The 22347-nt window shown below is 41.9% G+C and overlaps 1 protein-coding gene across 1 annotated transcript in view; it reads right to left on the reverse strand.

Moving 5' to 3' along the window:
- The window catches only part of SLC16A10 (solute carrier family 16 member 10), a 124022-nt gene extending 102903 nt beyond the window's left edge, over positions 1 to 21119 (reverse strand). Inside the window, exon 1 of the mRNA XM_032338793.1 lies at positions 20506 to 21119. Within this exon, the coding sequence (XP_032194684.1) occupies positions 20506 to 20842 (337 nt within the window). The 5' untranslated portion in view covers positions 20843 to 21119. The remainder of the gene's footprint in view (positions 1 to 20505) is intronic.
- Between the last annotated feature and the right edge of the window lie 1228 nt (positions 21120 to 22347).

The following is a 22347-nucleotide window of genomic DNA, read 5'->3' on the forward strand; positions in this document are numbered from 1 at the left end:
AACAGAGCAGCACTTACACAACAAAGTCTGGAGCCTGAGGCTTCCTTTCCTGGGATTCTGCTCCTCCCTGCCCCTCCCCCCCCCCCCCCAAGCCGCCTCTCCCCCCACTGCCTGCTCTATTTCTCAAGTGGAGAAGTCCCACTCCAAAGACCCGTGTCTTTTGTCGGTCTGTCTGCTTCCTACATACGCATGCACACACTGAAAAGCCTTAGTAATCACTCAGGATTAGATTTTGCTGATGGTACATAAGAAAATTTCCATTACTGTTCCTAAAACCAAACTCCAGTTTCAGCTTATTGAGAGTGAAAAAAGGGTAAGAAAATAATAGAACTAGAGCTCCACTAGCTTTTCTTTATTCCTTCCATAGGATCCAAAATACCTTACTGGAGGCAGATTTTTTTTTTTTTAAAGGACTTCAGTGGGGTTTTCTATACACAAACACAGAGTCCTTACCTTTCAGAATCAGAGGACATATTGTGATTATTCTTATAAATATGTTATCATATTGCTAATTAATTCTTATATGTGTATTTTGCCCCTTTCCATCCATTTAAACATAAGCCAGTTGGTGGAAATAATGATTTTTATCTAATACCAGTTAACAGAGAAATTCCCATATATTTGTGCATATTTCTTAAATAAAAAGTATTACTGAATCCATTAATAAATGAAACTATAAAAATATAATTCTTAGTTTCTTAATACATTAGCTATATATTATCTTTAATGAGACAATATTTTAAACTCTAGTGTTTTTTATTTCATACAGGGTAATAGTACCAAATAGTCCCAAACAATGTTATAGGTTTCCTTTCTCCAAAAGATTACCACAAGCCATAAAATCCACTGGCATTCCACTGTTTTGGACTATTCTGCAACTAAAGTTCCTGTTACCTGCTGATATATCTGAAGTGTGTGTGAACATAAACTATTGGAACATTCTTTCAACTCTCAAATTTGATTAACTCACTTTCTGTCAAGTTATCCTAATTAACCTACAGCCTTCAAGCTTTGGGATTATTGCTGCCAATTCTGTACAACCATTTGTTTAATGCACAAGCTTCTCTAATACCTTCCAAGGTGAAATTGCAAATATAAACCCTTTTTGATTTCTACTAATTAACTAGACATTGGAATGTGGCATGCCCTATAATCTGTATTAAAGTGTGAATACAAGTTTTGCCTACTTTACAGGAAACATTCAGAAAGAATTTACTAAACTGAAATAAATTCTTTCGGTGAAGGACTTTCATGTGCTCAAAAACTCCACTGAATGCCTACTATGTGCCAGGCACTAAGCCAGCAGTACAGATATAACTGTAAATAAGACACAGACAGATAGCCTCTGCACTCACGGACCTCACAAGCCTAGTAAGGAAGATGGACATTAACAAGTAATTACAATGAAATATCGAGAAAGCTAATGCCACAATTTGGGCCTTGCATGGCACCTGCCAAAGTTAACCTCAGTATCTATTATTATGAATATCTCAATCTCAAAAATACAAATGCTGTCTCCAGTAAAGGACTATGTTGAATTTACAGATCAGGAGTAATAGAAAGGGAGGAAAAGAAATTACAAAGCCATGCTTCAAATTAAAATTGTAGGACACTGATGGGTACACAACATAGTGAATATACTTACTGCAACTCAACTGTACACTTAATAGTGGATAAAATGACAAATTTTATGTTACATAAATTTTATCACAATTTTAAAAACTACATTTGGTTGTTAAATGTTTAGTCAGCTTCACCAAAAACATGAGGCGTATAAAAGGTAAAGAGAAGAGGGAGCCACACATCATAGAGCTGAAAACAGACAAAAGATGTAAAATTACTTTGCTTTGATTCTTCTCTGGCTTTGTATCCATTGTTCAGTTCACCTTCCCTGGGCACTTATCAGGCTGCAGAGCCAGTCAGGGTTGGGGGTGGGGCAGGGTGGAGAAAAAGCCACAATCTCAGAAATCAGCTTCACCACAAATTCACATTTTCCAATCTTGGCTGAGTTCTCAGAGCTGTTATCATTCCTTTTTCTTCTCACTACTCAGCTCCCAAACCTCTGCCACACTCTTCAGATGTGCTCCTCTAAGCGCAACAGGTGACACTTAACAAATAACTTCCCAGAGAAAACAAATACCCCCTCAGCTTCCTGATTCCCAACAATCCTACCTCCATCTGCTCCTGTTTTTACTGTCTTCTCTCTAGGCCCTGAATCAGTGGCACCCTGCCAAACCCCCAAACACCACCACCATCAGTGCTTGGATTCCTTAACTGACTTGCTCAGGACCCTTCTTCTACTCCTTAGTCCTTGGTAACCTCAAGTCCCTCTCTGCGGGATCCCGCTCCTCAAGCTACTCCCACCCTTTGTAAAGTTAATTATTAACCTCCCCCGATGCTAATCCTCCTGTAGCTACCACCCTATTTCTCCTCTTACCACTTCTCACCCTGCGCCCCTTTCTCCACTCCCCATTCACTGCTCCACAAACTACTCAAGCCCCACTCACCTCCACCCACGCCAAGTCATCAGTGATTTCCCAAGCCTCATTTCAACAGGCCCTCTTCAGTCTTTTTCAAAAATAGGAAATTTCAGGGGCATTTTGGTGGCTCAGTCAGTTAAGCATCCAACTCTTGATTCTGGTTCAGGTTATGATCTCAGAGTCTGGGATGGAGTCCTGGTTGGGCTCCATGCTCAGCAGGGAGTCTGCTTCTCTCTCTCCGTCTGCTCTTCCCCTGCTCTGGCACACCCACTACTTACTCGCTCTCGAAAAAATAAATAAATCTTTAAAAAAAAAAAAAAAAGAAAGAAAGTAAATTTCAGCCATATTTGACTCTCTTGATTGGGAATACCACCATTCCCCCAATTACCCAAATGAAAAATTAGTCTTTCCAGAGTCCTCCACTCACTGTTTCACTTTCTCCTTCAATCACAATTTCTTTTCATTAAAAATAATAAAATAAATATCATCCTCTTGTGAAATTTAAAAGTACAGAGAAGTATACAGAATAAAATTTAAATTAAAATAAGTTGCACAGGAGACATGAAAACATAGGTAACTACACATAAATGTTCAAAACAGCGCTATTCATAACAGGCAAAAACTAGAAACAACCCAAACGCCCATCGAGATGTGAGCGGGGGGACACCTGGGTGGCTCGGTCATTTAAGTATCTGCCTTACACTTGGGTCATGAGCTCAGGGTCCTGAGATTGAGTCTGCATCCCATTCCCTGCTCAGCAGAGGGCCTGCTTCTCCCTCTGCCTGCTGCTCCCCCTGCTTGTGCTTGCTTGCTCTCTCCCTCTCTCTGTCTCCTTCCCACCCAAATAAATAAATAAAATATTTTTTAAAAATATATGAATGGGGGCGCCTGGGTGGCTCAGTGGGTTAAAGCCTCTGCCTTCGGCTCAGATCATGATCCCAGGATCAAGCCCCACATCGGGCTCTCTGCTCCCAGGGGAGCCTGCTTCCTCCTCTCTTTCTCTGCCTGCCTCTCTACCTACTTGTGATCTCTGCCTGTCAGAGATAAGCCATTATAATGGCTTATAATGTAATTAACTTACATAATTCTAATAACGAAAACCACATACACAGGTCAAATAAATAAATAAAATCTTTAAAATAATTAAATTAAATTAAATTAAAATTAAATTAAAATTAAAAAGATATGAATGGATAAAAAATTGTAGTATAGGCATACAAAGGAATACTACACAGCAATAAAAAGAAATGAACTACTAATATATGCAACAATATGGGTGAATCTTCAAAACCATAATGCTGAGTGAGCACTAGAGACAAAGAAACAATACTGTCTGAGTCTGTTTATACACAGTTTTGGGGCAGGCAACACCATAGTGACAGAAAGCACATCAGCAGTGGCCAGGGGCCAGGGTAAAAGGGAAGACTGACTGGAAAGAGACACAAGAGAACATCTTGGGGGTGAGGGAAAGGCTCGATCATGATAGTGATGGCGGTTCACGACTGTATGCAATTGTCAGAACTCATCAAATTCTAGCCTTAAAATTGCTGAATTTAGGGCTCAGTCGTTAACAGTCTGCCTTCAGCTCAGGTCATGATCCCAGTCCTGGAATTCAGCCCCACACTGGGCTCTCTGGTCAGCGGGGAGTCTGCTTCTCCCTTTGTCCCTCCCCCTGCTTGTGTTCCCTCTCTCGCTGTGCCTCTCTCTGTCAAATAAATGAATAAAATCTTTCTTAAAGATTGCTAAATTTTATATTAAATTATCCCCCAATAAAGTTGGATTTTAAAAATTAACTGGGCCAGGGCACCTGTGTGGCTCAGTAGGTTAAGCATCTGACTCTTGATTTTGGTTCAGGTAATGGGCTCAGGGTCGTGAGGACTGAGCCCCACTTTGGGTTCTGTGCTCACCAGAGTCTGCTTGAGATTCTTTCTCTCCCTTCGCCCCTTTCCCATGCTCTCACTCTCTAAAATAAATAAATCTTTTTTTTTTTTTTTTAAGGAGCCTTCTAAAATGTGTCTTAGTTAAGATTTCTAAACCTGCAATTGTTTTCTAAAGTCCTAACTTATATTTTGGTTCTAGTCAGTCAGTCCCACATATAGTCTTAGGTTTCTCATAATGACACAAATCCTTCTCTAGTGACTGGAAACAACACTTAGCAAAATTCTGTTCTGTTTCCGGAAACCTTATAAAAACAACAATTTGTGGGACGCCTGGGTGGCTCAGTTGGTTGAGCGGCTGCCTTCGGCTCGGGTCATGATCCCATCATCCTGGGATCGAGTCCCGCGTTGGGCTCCTTGCTCAGCGGGAAGCCTGCTTCTCCCTCTGCCTCTGCCTGCCATTCTGTCTGCCTGTGCTCGCTCTCTCTCTCTCTGATAAATAAATAAAATCTTTAAAAAAAAAAAAAAAGTTTAAACAATAATTTGTAACAAACGCAGGTGAATTTTATCATCAAATGGCATTATTTTGATTGTGATACATAAGTAATATGGCTCTGATTCCATCTGCATCACAACCTCACTTACTCTTAAAGATTCTCTGGGAACCTCATGAATGAGGACCTCAAACTCCGAAAAGTATATACTAGTCTGCATTTGAGGCACTGTACCCATGCTAAAAACAGAAGGCTCAGACTTCCTCCTCCCTTTTCTTTACTCCTTTGGGACTGAAATGTATAGCTTTCTTTATTCCCATCCGCATCCCTAGCATCTAATACAATACTTAAACAAGCTGCCTCCTTCAAAATATTTATTCAATGCACAAGTAAACGGAATTGCTGTCCATAAAAGACTCACTTCCTAACAACCTATATCTGAGCCAATGTTATAATGTAATTAAATTACATAATTCTAATAACAAAAACCACATACACAGGTCACAAGACTTTACCTGTTATGGCAACTATGTTAATCCTCAACTAACAGGCTCTGAATGCCCACCCGAAAGCCACAAGGTAGTATATTAATATATTTTCCTGTTGTTCCATTTTCACTGTCCAGAGTTTTAGAATGATCATTCCACAATGCAGGAGAGAAAGGGTTGCAGGCAATTAGTTTCCATTCACTTATTATTAGGCTTAGAAAAGCTGATCAATTTTGACAGTTCTACTAACTCACTGACTTGCTTTCCAAAAAATTAAGGATATTTCCAACTAAATAGAGTAATTATCCAAAGATTAGTGACCAATGATTAATTTATCCTCTTAAGTGACCATAACTAATGGGGATTACAATGGCTTGACATTTTTCCATAACCCATTCTCAGTTGCCACCAGACACCTGAAGTTATCATGATGAATTAGAGGAAGAAGACAGATTAATTGGCTCAAGCATTACTTTTACTACATTTTTTTTCCCAAAAAGAGTAATAGTCTGCCTTTTAAGTGACTCATCTCTTTCCTCATCAAAGTTACAAAAAGCAACTACCATATATACAAAACTATAACCACATACATATAACAAATGAACGCGAAGTTACAGAAAACTGGGTTTTGAAGTCAATACCAAAAACCTACACTGCTCTTTTGTGAATCCTGACCTTTGCTATTAGCAAGTCTTTTTTCTGCCTGGTGTGTTGCCATGGGATTTACAAGACTACATGGCTTCTGTTTATCAGACTGTGGGGGGAAAGTGCTTCCGTCCGGCTTCCCTTTTCCTCCCCTCTCCATAACCACCAGATACCAAATATACTTGTCAGCAAAGCCGTATTTCAGTTCATCCCGGGGAGCACAACAAGAGACAAGCACGGTCACAAGACTGCTTCCACGCAGACATGCGCTTTAATACAGACCTTGTAAATGAAGCCAAATGACATTAAAAACAGAACAGTTACTGGAAAGGTAAGAGTGTCTTACCCAAAAAGGCAGATAGCCTCTTCTTACACAACTATCCCTTCCCTTTCATCCGCCCCCTGTGCTTACAGGTTCTTCCACCAGGGTCACTGCACTTCCAACACCTTCGGCTGGGCTTGAATCACAAGAGAGCAATTCAGGACCCGAGTTCCGAGAGATTACAGCAGAGCACGTGAGTCAACACACACGCCCACGTGTGGGCTCCGGGCCAGCTGCTCAGTGACAATACTGTTTGACCTATCTGCGCACTGGATGCATCCGAAAGTACGCTGACCTTCTATTATCTTGCTGGAGTCTTGCTGCTATGCTATGTGACACAAGGTGAAGGCAAAATACACCTGGGTGTAGCCGGACGGCCAGTTACTACCCGAATAAGGCCCGACTCCATTCCTGGCCAGCAAGCACAGGAGGACACCTCCTCCTCCCCGGGCCAAACCTCAGACGTCTAGTGTGACAGAATTGCAAGAGTCAGTCCTGTTTCTTAACAAACTGTGCAACATTCCACCCTACTCCTAGTCAGAGAACTTAAATTCATTTATACTAGTTTCCTAGTTTTCCCTAGACAATTTTTTAAAAAGTGAGCCGAGCTGTTTTCATCATGAATTGTAAATGAAGTAGCTGACTCAGTAGCTATGAAGACAGATCTACAAGATAACATCTGCCTGTTGAACAGGTTTTCCACCACTGTCAATACTTTATACTTAAATTAGAAATACATAAATTGATTAAAACTATTCTAAGCTATTCTCATAGTGTCTTGGTCTAGAACATCTTGAAAACAGGACTTGCAGACTGGCTTAATTACATCACGGATGAAAGAAAGAGTAAATGCCAATAGCTTTAGAGACAACAGGGAAAAAAAATAAGTCTTAGGACTACACACTGGAAAACTGAAGACAATGATAATAATACAATTCTGACCTTTGGGAAGTTGCAGATCTGAATAAGAGAACTCTAAATGCTAGAATTTTCAAAGCAATAAAGTTTTGTTCTTTTTTTTTAATTTTTTTAAAAAGAATTTATTTGTCAGAGAGAGAGAGAAGAGTACAGGCAATGGGAGCAGAAGGTCGAGGGAGAAGCAGGCTCCCTGCCCAGCCAGGAGCCTGATACAGGACTCGAATCCAGGACCCTGGGATCATGGCCTGAATTGAAGACAGACCCTTTAACCAACTAAGCCACCCGAGCATCCCAAAGTTTTGTTACTTTTAAATATGATGATTTCAGTGGACACTAACTAAACTCCTTAGGAGCAACCCCCAGGTCTGCCTGAGACAGAATTTCTGGGTTTCTCTTACTACGTCATGTTCCCCTTGGAGACACGTGCTCTATCCAAAGCTCTATCTCCAGCTTCACTTCACTCTGAGGCTCCGGGTTTGTGCTTCCAGTTACCTGCTTGACATCACCCCATGCTGTCCTGCTGGCATTTAACAGGCAAAGGTCTGAGTCGGTCTTTTCCTACCAGTTCCTCCTCCTCGTGCCCCTGGTCTTGACAATGGCACCATCCACAGCGGTCTATGTAATCTGTAGCGCCAGTACAGAATGAAAATGTGGGGCTCCCAGTCCAAAAAGTCTTAAATGCAGATTCCAGATGCAGGCATCATCTCTGCTTCCACGTCACTGTCCACACCCTACATTTACTAAAATTTCCTCAGGCAGTCCTTTAAAGTGTTTCACATCTGTCCCTTCTTTCCCATTTCAACTACTGTGCCTCAAATCGCACCCAACAACTTTATAATTAGAGCTCACCCTTTCTTTCCCTCTGCAACCCAGTCACATCTTTTTAAGGCACTACTTCAGACCCCTTCAATATCTCCCCATTGCCTCTCTATTAAATCACATCCAAACTTCTTAACTCACCATTCAAACCTTCCATTCCCTAGCTCCACCATTCCTTTCCAGCCTTCCCTTCTGTGACTTTCCTTACACACATCCTGGCTCTAGGCAAACCAAACCCCTTGCATTCACTTAATAAGTCCAGTGTGTAATCAGGCATAAAGAGCCCAGTGGATCCTGATACAAACCCAAAAGAGCTGGTTTTGTATCAGTATCAAACTGCTCACTAGCCTTAGCTGCCTATCTAAAACATGACAATCATTCTAGCAGTTTTACCACATAATTATTGGGTAGATAAAACAAGTTACAATATAGAGTAAAGCACAGTAAAACATCCATTAGGAGGATGCCTTCCTAGCCCTTGCCTGGGCCTCATATTCTACCCGAAATACCTCTTCCTGAGAAATCTGAAATCGAGTCTACGGATACTTTAAAGCCAAACTCAAAAGCTCTATCTCCATGCAACCTTGCCTGATCAGCTCAGGAGTCATTTTGCCTTCCTCTAAAATCCTCTATTTTATTCATACTGCATTTAACATGTATAGCATATTGCTTTAGAATTATTTACATTTTTGCCTCCTCTCATAATCTCTCATGTGTATGGAATACATCAAATTTATTCATTTCCTGTAAGACCCTACTACATAGTTTGTGCTCAATAAATGAAAATTTAGTAAATGAAATTTTTTTTTTTAATTTTATTTATTTATTTGACAGACAGAGATCACAAGTAGGCAGAGAGGCAGGCAGAGAGAGAGAGAGAGGGAAGCAGGCTCCCTGCTGAGCAGAGAGCCCGATGCGGGACTCGATCCCAGGACCCCGAGATCATGACCTGAGCCGAAGGCAGCGGCTTAACCCACTGAGCCACCCAGGCGCCCCGTAAATGAAATTTTTTAAAAATAAATAAAAGGAGGACATTTTTAAGTACATGGACACCCAAATTAATTAATTAAAGCTATTTTCAACTGAACTGGCTGGGTCTGGAGAAGGCGGAGGAGGGCGACAGCACACAGAGTAAGACAGGGCTGCTCCTGCAGACTTGATCCTCTGAAGAATGAGGAGTCCCCGGAAGAGTCAGGAAGTCCTTCTAGCTGAGTCTCCAGATGGTTCATTTCTGTTCCCACTTTTAACCCCAAAAGAAGGCCTTGATCAACACCTGTGCTAAGAGCAGAGGAATGGGAACAGGGTGTGCCCCACCTGCTAGGTGTGGTAGGTGAGAATCTAAAAACAAATATACTCTCATGCCTTCCTGGTATTCCCACTTGTGGTAACAAATTTACTCTAACTTATTCACTGGTATGTGTCCCCTTGTTATTTCCAGATTTAATATACAATTGTCAGGCCATTCGGGACATTTTGCTGCTTTTAAAGGGCTCAAAACCTGGGAAAACACACAGCCCTAAAAGCAACAAAATATAATTTAAAGTTAATTTTTAAAAATAGCATTGACACTTATCAAATTAGTAAATATTAACAAAAATAAAACTTAACATTGTTAGGGTGTTCAGGAAGTCAACATATTACTGGCACACAGTAAACTGCTTTAAGTTTTCTAAAGAACAATCTGGCAATGTGTAACAAGTGTTATAAAATTGTTCATACCCTTTGAACCAGTAATCTCACTTTTGGACATGTACCCCAAGGAAGCAATCCAAGGAAGAAAAAAACAATTTCTTTGTTCAAAGATGTATACAGATAGGATACTTATATTGCGTAACACTGCCTGCAATTCAAACATCCAGTAAAGGAGGCCTGGTTAGTAATCTAGGATAGAGCAGTATGGCAGAAGGCCACACGTACTGAAAACCTGCAGTAGGTATACTATGTGCTGTAGAAAAATGTACCTTAAGAATGTTCACTGAGAAACGGAAAACAAAAGTTTTTTGTAAGATAGTATCAACACTCACTTGGAAGTAAAATATAATCTGAACTGACATGAGACTATTTATGGTCTTTATTTGTCCACTTGCTCTGAATACCCATAGATTTTGCTGCAGAAATATCAATGTATTTGATTACAGGGTGCCGCCTCAGATTCCCCTGTACGGTGTTTAAAAATTGAGATGTATGTAACAGTTTACTTTTTTTAAAGTCCAAAAAAATCTGAACCCCAAAGATATATGGCCCCAAGAGCGTCAGATAAGAGACTGTGGCTCTGTACTAATGACATCTATACATATACAAGAACATTTGGGGACGCCTGGGTGGCTCAGTGGGTTAAAGCCTCTGCCTTCGGCTCAGGTCATGATCCCAGGGTCCTGGGATCGAGTCCTGCATCGGGCTCTCTGCTCAGCGGGGAGCCTGCTTCCTCCTCTCTCTGCCTGCCTCTCTGCCTACTTGTGATCTCTCTCTGTCAAATAAATAAATAAAATCTTTAAAAAAATAAAAATTAAAAAAATTAAAAAAAAGAACATTTGTGTGTAAGTATCTGTTATAAATTTAAAGTAAAAGAGTTAGTTTGGTATTTCTTGGCTTTCCATTTGCAGCCTATTCCATAATTAACATTTTTCTCTGAGTAGAAAGAGACAAAATCTAACATGCACAGCTAAAACTCCATACATCTATCATTTATTCCTCCAAAACAACTTATTCTTAGGGCAAGTTTACTATTATAGTGATGAAAGTTAATATTTCTAAAGCTAACCATGAATTATTTTTAAAATTAATTTTTTTATTATAAAAGTAACACCTGTTCAACATGGAAAACTTAGAAGCCACAGATAAACCAACAGAAAGTAAGCAATCTAAAAACATGGCATTCAGGGGAAGTATGGTGTTGGGGGTATTGCTGCCAGAATTTAAGTGTCACATTAGTATAGAACAATGGCAACGTTCTGGCCCCATGTGCACTAAAGCATCAATTAACTTTGTGGAATGTCATTGTTTAGACAACTATTGACAAATGTGTATCCTTTGAGATGCTGCCATTTGAAAACTGGAACATGAAGTCAAAACTAATAAAAAGGGTAATTAACCAAGATGAAAAGATTTTTACTATTAAAAAGTCACCAGACTTCAGCATTAAAACCAATCTACTGGGGCACCTGGCTCAGTGGGTTAAGCCTCTGCCTTCGGCTCAAGTCATGATCCCAGGGTTCTGGAATTGAGCCCCACATCGGGCTCTCTGCTCCGCAGGGAGCCTGCTTCCTCCTCTCTCTCTGCCTGCCTCTCTGCCTTCTTGTGATCTCTCTGTGTCAAATAAATAAATAAAATCTTAAAAAAAAAAAAAATCTACTCAGAAATATCTCCATTTAAATGAGTAGTGGCTTTCTGATTTTATAAAGCATAGCTCAGAATTGGTTTTGGATTTAGTCTAAGTCCGTCACAAGAATAAATTTTGATTCTCTGAATGCATACAGAACAGAACACCATTGATGCAATTTACTCTTTAGCAAAAAAAAAAAAATAATAAAATAAAGTAATAACTGAACAACAGACCAATGCATAAGCTCTAGTAAGTGATTCTCCTTCTATGGGAGAGCAGCATTTCTGATCAACTTTGTTCCCTCTTGATAAACACAGAGGTCTCATAATCCTTGAAAACTTTAATGCATATCTCCAAGGGTACCTAACCCTTCAAGTGAGAACCCCAATATTCAGAAGATAAAGGTATGTTTCTATATTTATCCACCAGCCAAGATTTTGCCACTTTCCTTTTAGTTGCATAATGAAAATAATCAGGATTATTTTTGTTTGTTTGTTTTTTAAATACAAAATTAGAATCTTGACTATGCTTTTTTAAACTAAATGTGCCTTGGAGCACCTGGGTGGCTCAGTCATTTGGGCATCTGCCTTCAGCTCAGGTCATGATCCCAGGGTCCTGGGATCAAGCCCTTGGTCAGGCTCTCTGTTCAGCAGGGAGCATGCACCCCTCCTCTCTCTGCCTGTCTCTCTGCCTATTTGTGATCTCTGTCTGTCAAATAAATAAATAAAATCTTAAAAAAAAAAAAAATGACCTCTCTGGAACTTCTGAGATGCTCCTCCCAGTGGAGGGAACTATGCTGCCTTCTCAGACCCACACACCTCTCCAGACTTAATTTAAGCAGAAACCCAGCTTTGGTCCATGTGCATTAGTTCACATGTATCCCCATAACTAAAAAGAAAAATGAAAAAAGACTTCAACTTGGAAATAAGGCATGTCATTTCCTCCGCTCCTTTAGTATGAGTTCCTATAGGCAAGGTGGGGAGTTATTTCTGCTGTTACTGAAGATACCTTAGCAAAGAAAAGTGTGCTCACACACATTTGGTGCATGTACATGTGAAAGCTCTGCTTCCCTCCATCACTCCGGGCTCAGAGGGGCGACCTCTTTTGTGGTGGGTTTTGCACAGCTCCTCAGGAGTGCTGGAATTGCTCACTCGGAATCACTGCCAAGAAAAACACCACGGTCTGTGAGTGGCACCAGGCTAGGCTGGTGCTCAGAGCTGTGGTGAGCCGACTGTTCAAGGAGTGTTTGGGAGTTCGTTTTTGTTAAGGTTTGTTTGTTTAATGTGAATAGAAGATCAGATCGCTAATTGGACTGTAAAAACTCTAAACAGAATTATATTCCAAAAGCAACTTCCCAGGATTTCTGGTAACTTGGGTGAAAGATATTATTAAGGTTCTAGAGAATATATAGGTTAATATGCAGAAAATAGTTTCAAGGGAGAAGGAAAAAAAGGCAGGGTTCTACAGTTCAGGACAACTTTAACTCAAGTACAAATGTTTACCCAGCTGAAAAGATGCTCTTAAATTCAACATAATAGATATATATAGTGATATTATGTGCCACAACCCTAAACTGTACAAGTTCTAACTCTGTTATCTATAAATGGAGGTAACAGCACACTACAAGACTACTCTAAAAAACAATGTATGAATATGTATGAATGCATATGAAAGCTATTTATGATAAAGGACTACGCAAATTATCACTTAAATATGAATTACCTTTAAAATGCCATTCACAGGGGCACCGGGGTGGCTCAGTCATTAACCCTCTGCCTTAGGCTCAGGTCATGATCCCAGAGTCCTACGATCCAGACCTTCATCCGGCTCCCTGATTTGCAGGAAGCCTGCCTCTCCCTCTCCAGTCCCCCTGCTGTGTTCCCTCTCTCTCTCTGTCAAATAAATAAATAAATAAATAAATCTTTTTTTTTTTTTAAGATTTTATTTATTTATCAGAGAGAGAGAGGGGGAGAGAGCGAGCACAGACAGACAGAATGGCAGGCAGAAGCAGAGGGAGAAGCAGGCTCCCCGCTGAGCAAGAGGCCCGATGTGGGACTCGATCCCAGGACGCCGGGATCACGACCCGAGCTGAAGGCAGCTGCCCAACCAACTGAGCCACCCAGGCGTCCCAAATCTTTTTTTTTTTTTTTTTTTAAAGTGCCATTCACAGAATGGTAGATTAGAATAGGTTGCAATTAGGTTCTCTGTCTTCCACTTTCAAGTTTGTTTTTGTTTCTTGTTTGGGGGGGTATTTTTGCTTTGTTTTTTTGTTTTTTTTTTTTTTAAGTAATCTCTAACTCCAGCATGGGGATCAACCTCACCACCAGAGATCAAGAGTCACATGCTTGATGAGCCAGCCAGGCACCCCTCTGTCTTCCACTTTAATCATAACTCGTAACTCATTTGAATTCGTGCCACCCCCCACAAATGTTCCAAGTGCATCAAAAATGTAACAATACTTGTATAAAATCACTGTTTTGTCCCATGGCTGTGAGAAAAGGACTAAAATGGCCAACAATTTCATCAGACTCTTAACAAGGAATAACCACCACATCGAAGAGAGGAGTGGCACACTAAAGGTGAGAGGCAAGAGACAGCGGGGTAAGTTCTGAAAAGTGCAAGGCTTTCGGCTTGGCCAGAGCACAAAGAACAAGATAGAGAGGTGAGAGGCAATGCTAACGGGTCAGGAAAGGACCAGAACTTGAAGGCCTCTGGTGTACAGAGTAATGAGTATCACTGCTCCCTCTAAACAGGATATAATCCTATGTTTTAGAGAAATCACCCAAGTGTATAACTGAGAACAGAGAGATCAGTTAAAGCATTATGACAATAATTGAGGCATTAATGAAGGCATGAATTAAGACAGCACAAAGGAAAGAAAGGGGATTGATTTATGAGGCATTAAGGAGATAAATGTAAAAAGGACTTTGTCTAATTTAATAAAATTAGGAAAAGGGAGAAATAAGAAATTAAGATGAATTCAACCAGAGGTGTCACACACTGAGAGAATTCAGAAGAAAGGACAGGTTTATTTACAAGTGGCTACTGTTTTTGGTGGCAGAAGAAGATTATGTGGGTTAGCTAAAAAGTGCTTTTTATTTTTATTCATTTTGATTATGAGATACCTGTGTATCCAAATGGAACTGTCCAGATCCAATAAACATGGGTCATGAACACAGAAGAAATTTGGAAATAACAACCTCAGCAGAGTAGCTGGAAAAATGGGGTGTGTGGGACACCCAAGAAAGGTAAGAAAAGTGAAGCCAAGTACTCGGCCTTGGATGAAGCCTCAAGGAACTGCAATATGGCTTCAATAAGAACCTGTACAAAAAGATACAACAAATCACAACAGGAGTTCAGAGTACAATTTATCCTAAAAGATACCTCAAAACCCCTCCTCAAGTAGTTCTGGTACATTTTTATTTTTGACTGATTTTGTTCTTTGAGCAATTAATTTTATTGATAAAAGTTCCATGATAAACCATAGGAATATTCATTATTGTATGTGATCAAAATTCATTATATACTATTCACACTGTTCCATCTTGCTCTGAACTCAGAAACATTCTGGAAATGGAGTACAAAATGCTCACACCATACTCATTTCTTTCTTTATTCCAAAATCCTGAAACCACTTTTGTGATCTAACGACCCTACCGTAACAGGCAGTCTAGGGGAATTTACATGGAATATAAGACTGGATGTTTTAAGATGGAGGAGAACGGAGGAGATTCAAGCACAACAGCCATAAATGAGTTATCCTGGTTTTTCAGCCTCTTCCAGTGCAAATAACAGACATTTTCTTAGAGTCAAAGATGTATTAGACCATGAACCAGATCATTCATTCACCATAACCAGCTCAACAAAACACCATGACTAAAAACCATCCTAGGAAATAGAAATCGTTAGTTATCAGGCAGCTCTCCCCCCACCCCCCAGCCCCACACACAAAGAGCCCTTAGCACAAAGGCCAGACAGAGCAGTTCGGTTCTGAACTATATAACCAACCTCCTATAAGTTTAGGTGTAGCAAAAAACTACAGCATGTAGATATCAGCATAACTATAAATGTGAAAACATTTTTTTTTTTTTAAACCTTCAAGAGCATGAACTGACTTGAAGTTTCAAAGGTGCCAGTAGGACTATATTGAGAGATGTGACAAGATGCACTGCTCCCTAAATGTTACTGAAAATCTTACATCGTGATTGTAACTCTGAAGAGCAATCCACTGCCATATGGGGAGGGCAGCGTAGCATTAAAGATCGTAGCCAGAGAGCCTCCCTTTGGGGACTGTTTTGTTCATCTGCTTTTCTTTAAAACTACCGAGTTTTTAATACCTTGATTTGTACTTTAAATACCCAAGAAGGGAAGATAACATGCAGTATTTCCCAAACGTCTTTAACCACAGACCTCCACTTTAAAGAAAGGGTATTAAAGAACACAATTTGGAAATTACTGAAAGAAGCAAGAGTCTACTTGACCAAGCCCCTGGACCACAAAGACATAGTATCTTCAAAAGGATATCATTAACTACCCTAAACACTGATTCTGAAAACATACTTGTTTTAAATAAACATATTTTAAAACTGAATATACCATTAAACTATTTCTTTCTCCAGGAAGAAAGCAGATAAGTAAACTAGATTAATACCCTAATAAGATCCCAGAGTGTCCACAGCGCTGTATCTGAAGATAAAAGAACTCTTAATTCTTTATCAGTTCCACGAAGGAACTAAATATGTGCTTTTTCCAATATCCAGCACTTGTGATTTCTAAGGGAAAATAACACTCCGGTTAAAAAAGCATCTGATTTACCTGTACACATGTGAACAGGTAAAAAAGATGAACTGAAAAGAGACAGCTCAAGTTCTGTCTGCTCCGTCTGATGCAGGGGTATGTGTGAGGCGCAGTTCGAGCATCCCGTCTCTGGCAGCGAGGATAACACAGTGGGGCTGTGAGGCACTCAACATTTTCCACTCATTCTGCTGCCTAACTTGTAGCTCAGCTTGCTTCCCTTTTCCAGAGTCCTCAATTCACGAAGTAAGATTTATTACCGTAGAGAAAGAGACTATGAAACATCAAATGCCTTCCCAGCCCCCACCGTTCACAGGAATTTCCTTAGAATTTAAGCTTTTTTTTTTTTTTTTAAAAGATTTTATTTATTTATTTGTCAGAGAGAGAGCGAGCGAGAGCGAGCATAGGCAGACAGAGTGGAAGGCAGAGTCAGAGGGAGAAGCAGGCTCCCTGCGGAGCAAGGAGCCCGATGCGGGACTCGATCCCAGGACCCTGAGATCATGACCTGAGCCGAAGGCAGCGGCTTAACCCACTGAGCCACTCAGGTGCCCCCAAATTTCAGCTTTTTAACATAAGATTTAGTCCTGCTAAATTGCAAAGGCCTCAGGGAAATATTCTGTTTACTCATTTGTATCCCACAGCAGATCAAAAAATCCTGGGGAACTGCTGACCTTGTTTTTCTCAGTTACCATCTCCAGTGCCCACCACAGAGAGTGTCAGAAACTTGGTAAACTTTTGTAGAATGAATAAGGAGTAACATGAAGGTGTCTAAATTAACCTATATCTTAGTGTGAATGAATTTCTTCAGGGACTTTCCTGAGAAGTTTTGGGTAGATCATCAGCTGCATTGGAAGAGTTAAGATAGCCCTGAAGAGGGCTGTCTGGGTGGCTCAGTCAGTTAAGCGTCTGCCTTCACAGAGGTCACCATTCCGGCCTGCTGGGATGGAGCCCTGCATCGGGTTCTCCACTCAGTGGTGAATCCGCTTCTCCATCTCCCTCTGTGAGCTCTCTCTTGCGTGCTCTCTCAAACTAAAAAAGCAAGCCCTGAAAGAAGTAAGCCTGAGAAAGTCTCCTTTCCAGTTCTGTCTGGAAACAATCTGACCATGGATCAGTCTAAAGGAATTTGGTTCTTCAAAAGAAACCCCATACTTCTGCTCAATGCCATTTGAAATTATCTTGTTTCTCACTGGAACTCCCTCTACAAAAACCTATTTCAATGAGACATTAACAATTGGCGATAATTTATTGACAGCAAGGGAAGACCAAGAAACAGGGACCCTTGTCTTTCAGACTTCTTTTCTAACCCTAGAATTCCTAGTATGGTACTCAATTCCTAATGCTTGAATTAAATCAACAAAATAAACAAAGCTGGATTAACAGAACGTTAGCATGCCAGTGCAAAGGATCAAACATTAAAAACCCAGTTTCTGGAGTCAGATAAACCCGAGGTTGAATCCTGGCTCCACTGCTTACTCTGTAAGCCTGAGTTTCCACATATGCAAGGATATTAAATAACCCTGTATCATGGAGTTGCAATAAAGTTTAAATAGGAATGCATGGAGGTGCTTTGCTCTGGGCCTGGCACATAGTTAGTTCTCAAGAAAAGTGAGCCATCATTTAGAAACCTAGATTCACTTTCCACCACTATGCATCCTTGGGCTCATCACCAGGAAGAAGCCGATGAAAACAGGAAAACAAAATTAAGTGGTTGCTAATGCTGGGATTACCAATCACGAATAAGGTAACAGAGAATGGACCAAAACTTTTTGAAAAATAAAAGCCTCAAACAATTCAGATATTTTTGGCACTGTACTTGAAGCTTGCATATATTTAATCACAGATGACTCAGCATCAGAGTATCAAAATGAAAAAGCCTGAACAGGCAGACCTCAGGGTTTTCTCAAACACTTCAGTGTCTGTTGTGAAGGATGGACTTTATGAAACACGTGTGTGTGTGTGTTGGGGTTGGGGGCAGACAGGTCTCAGTATTAACTGGCTTAAAGAAAATCATGTTACCATTTTTTTCCCCCACAGATGAGGTTAAATCTTTTTTCTTCCTTAGACCTTAAAAGTTTCAGTTGTCAGCTCTGTATAGCATAGCATCCAAGTAAAAGTCACTGTTCATTCTAGCTGCTGTGTTACACAGAACCATTACAAGTACACAGGCACCCAGAGCACAGGCTGGTTCCCAGTCACCACGGGACTGTGTTCTGGGTGGGCACCTTTGTGCAAGGGCACAGCCATACACCACAGTCATGCAGATAAACACAAAGATCTTCAGTATTTAACTGGCTTACCTGTGTAACTTTACAATATACACCCACACATACACAAACATGACAGTGGAATTCCAAAAATTCAAGAGAACAGTTCCTGTCCCCTCCCTCACCCTCAACTGGCCAGTACTGGGATGCTGTCGCCAGCAGGAACTCTGGGGATGTGAAAAGTAGGTAGAGGCTTCAACACTGTTAAAACTCAGATCCCCGGCAAAACTACCGCCTTTCCCCAGCAGTTGCTCACTCACTCACACAGTCACTCTCATTAAATAAGAGAAAAAACCCACAGATAGCAAATGAACTACTCACCTGAGTTTGCAAGAACACTGGTAAACAAAAGACTGTTGTCTTGTTGTTTCAACTGCATTAAAAATCTGCAAACCCCAGGCAAGAATATGCTAAATGCTGAAGAAACCAGTTTTAAAATGTTGAGTGTCAATTCTGCCTCCTTGAGCTTTTCCTTATCAGATGCCCAATGCTCATATAAAAAAATTATTTTTGTTCAATGCTGCATATGCATATCAATTCTACTAAACTTTATAACACCTGCCTTCCATTAAAAATAAATACAGGACATTACATTTCTATCACTGTGACCTGTGTAACACAGTAGTTTAAGAGCTATTTAAGGAACAGAAATTCCAGGTTAAATATGGTATATTATCACATGTGCAAAGAGACAATGTACAAGAATATTTATTGCAGCTATTAAGTCTGGAAGTAATCTAAATGATTATAAAAGGGAGAATGCATTAGTAAAGTATAATATACATTCATACAATGGAAAACCTTGAGTTAAAACGTAATAAAACGTAAGAATTTAAGCTATCAGCCCAACTGAGGTGTTCTGTGGATAAACTGCAAACAATGCAGAGTAGAAGAAAAGCAAGCTGCAGAATGATACATGTAATACTATTTATATAAGGTTTTAAAACTCCTAACATTACCTCTGCCTTAGAATTTGTTATAACAGTCTTGCATGTTCCCTGCATGTACACTAAAGACCTAAGGAATATTCACTGTAAAAACAGAAGATTAAGGTTAAAAAAAAAAGAAAAGACTATCAGTCATATAAAGTTTCCCCAATGGCAGAGAGGAGCCTTATATAGTAATGGAAATCACTTAGCCCTTTAAGTCATAAGATGTGTTCTATCTCCATTCTGCTATTCACCAAGACACTATTTTTACCTACCTTCAGTTTGCTCACCTAAATAGGGTTGATAACACCTGCATCGCAAGCTACTATAAAATAATGTATGTAGAAGAGTTCATACAAAAGCACTTGGACTTGTTTTTTGCCTATCAGTCAAGAGATCACATAATAACGCTCTAGAGGGGAAAAGATGTTGAGTCTGCGCTTTTTCATCCAGCCTCATATATGGTTAAATACGACAAAGAACATAACAGGAAAGGGCAACCCCTCACCTTCCTCCTCCCAGTCCCTGATCTGGCTGCCCCCTATGCTTTCTATATTTAGCACACAGTGCACCACCACCACCACCCCAAAAAAAAAACAACATGAAACCGTGACTCTTCAGGGCTCCCTTCGGAACTCACCGTGACCTTGGAATAAATCTCTTTAATCTTGCCAACCCTGCCTCCCTTAACACACACACACACACACACACACACACACACACCCCTCTTGACAGCCCTGTAGGCAGATGAACGAAAACCCAACGGTCTCGGCCACATAAGAGACCGTAAAAATCCCAGTGCGATGTTGCTGGGTTTGAAAGGCTCTGTTTGTTTTCAAAAATTAAGAGGGAAGTATACCGAAGACGCTTAAACCCTACTGTTAGATCTGGGCAAGTAAGTTCTGCGACTTGTTTCCAAACACACCGTGCCCACATCTGGATTCAGTACAAAGCCAGGCACACCGGGGCCCCCGGAGCGGCAGGCTGCGTCCGCAGCGGGACAGACCCACCTCTCACAGCCTCGCGCACACACGCGCCCACCCAGGCGCACACGCGGGCGCCGACACACACTCCACTCGCGGGGTGCGCTCTGGGGCCCCGCGCCCGCTCTCCCCCCCCACTCCCGGCTGGCGCGGCGGGCTCCGCGCCTCACCTGTCTTGAAGACCATCTTGTCATCGTCCTTGGACCCGAAGGTCTTCAGCATGGCCACGAAGAGCACCCCGCAGGCGTTCTGGATGCCGAACACCGACCCATTGCACCACATGGCGGCAAGCATCACCAGCCAGCCCCAGCCGCCCTCGGGAGGCTGCGGGGGCTCAGCGCCCGCGGGCCCGCTCAGCTCTACCTCCACCTTCTCCACGGACGCCTCGGGGCCGTCCGAGGGTCCCGGGCCGGGCAGCGGAGCGACCCCCGCGGTGGGCGCGGGGCCCGGCGGCTGCGCCTCGCTCGTCCCCCGCGCGGCGGCGGGCTCCTCGGGGAAGGGCACCATGGCCCGAGGCGGCCCCCTCGGGCGCCAGGGGAGCGCGAGAGGGGTGCGAGTTGCCGGCGGGCTCGCGGAGGAGCTGCCGCGCGCCGAGCCGGCGGGCTGGTGAGGCCGAGCCGAGGGCGGTGGAACCCCCGCGGTGGGCCGGCGGCGCAGGGCGCGGAGGCTGCCGCGAGGAGGAAGGCGGAGGAGAGCGAACACTTCACTGCCTCGGGACTCGGGCCTCTTGTCCACAGCCCCGCACCCCCCACTGCGACCGCGGCCCGCCAGCGGGCTCTTAAAGACGCCCCCCGCCCCGCCGGCTGGGGGCGTGGCCGCAGCGGGACGTGCCCCGGAGTCTCCAGATGATTGGGCATCAGGAGAGCGGAGGCGGGGCCCACCCGGCGGAGGAGCCAAGACCCAGGTGCCCGCGGGTGGCCGTCTCTGCGCGCGCGCCTGGGGCAAGGCCTCCTCCGACCCAGTGGCGGGGGGGTCACCGATGTGTAGGTTACCTCGCCGCAAAGTATTAACGGAAGGGGCCCGAATCCTCCTAGGTACAGGCTGGGTGTGTCATCACACAGCAGCACGGGAGCTTCTTTAGCCTTAGCTCACTGACAGCTTCACAACCAAACTAACACTGCGTCTTTGTTTTGTTTTTGTTTTGCTTTTTGGCATGCACCTCTTCTTACTAATTATAATACATAAGCTACGTAATGCCACCAGTCAGAAGAGGGCTTACTGAATTATTTCATTTCTCCTGCTTTCATACACAATTTCCTATAAATACCGGCACATTAAAGATGCCCATTTTGTTAGATGCAGATAACATTTTTGACAGAGAGCTGGAAAACATTACTTGTAAGCTGCAGCACAGTTGTTTTCACTTTAAACAAAAATGAGCACGTATATTCAACTCTTCTGTCTCCCTGAAGCATGCAGCAGCAATGTATGTGAAAGAAAGGAAAAATAGCCGTGCAATATTGAATACACTTCTAAATTTCTCAGCTACTCAGATTCTCCGCTTCAAAGTCAAAATAGACTAGTTATTTTGTACTATGGTGGAGTATAAGTGTGATTGATGGTATTTCTTCCTCTACCTGTTAATAAACTAATAGGAAGAAATCCTGAGATATAATAGGAGGCTTGGATGGTATTATAATACATATACAACAAAGAGAAGTGAAATGAAACCATAAAATTCTCTTCAAAATACAGCCGAAGAGCTTCTACAGCAAGTCACCATGGAACTGAGCCCAGAATCAAACAGGGAACTTGAGTGGGCAAAGATAGGGGAAGAGCATTCTAGGTAGAGAAAATTGCCTAAGCTGCGGAAAGCAGGGTGTGCTTGAAGAACAGGGGCATAGCTCAAATACAGTGTGTCTTGGGGATGGAGTTAGGATAAGATGAGTCATACAAGTGCACAAAAATGAATGCACAAGGATGTTAAACCAACATTGTTAAAAATAAGGAAAAAGTGGAAGCGAAGATATGCATCAGTGGCTGGTTGATTAAATGCATACTACACGATCTCT

Source organism: Mustela erminea, chromosome 4 (assembly GCF_009829155.1).
Source record: "Mustela erminea isolate mMusErm1 chromosome 4, mMusErm1.Pri, whole genome shotgun sequence".
Lineage (NCBI taxonomy): Eukaryota > Metazoa > Chordata > Mammalia > Carnivora > Mustelidae > Mustela > Mustela erminea.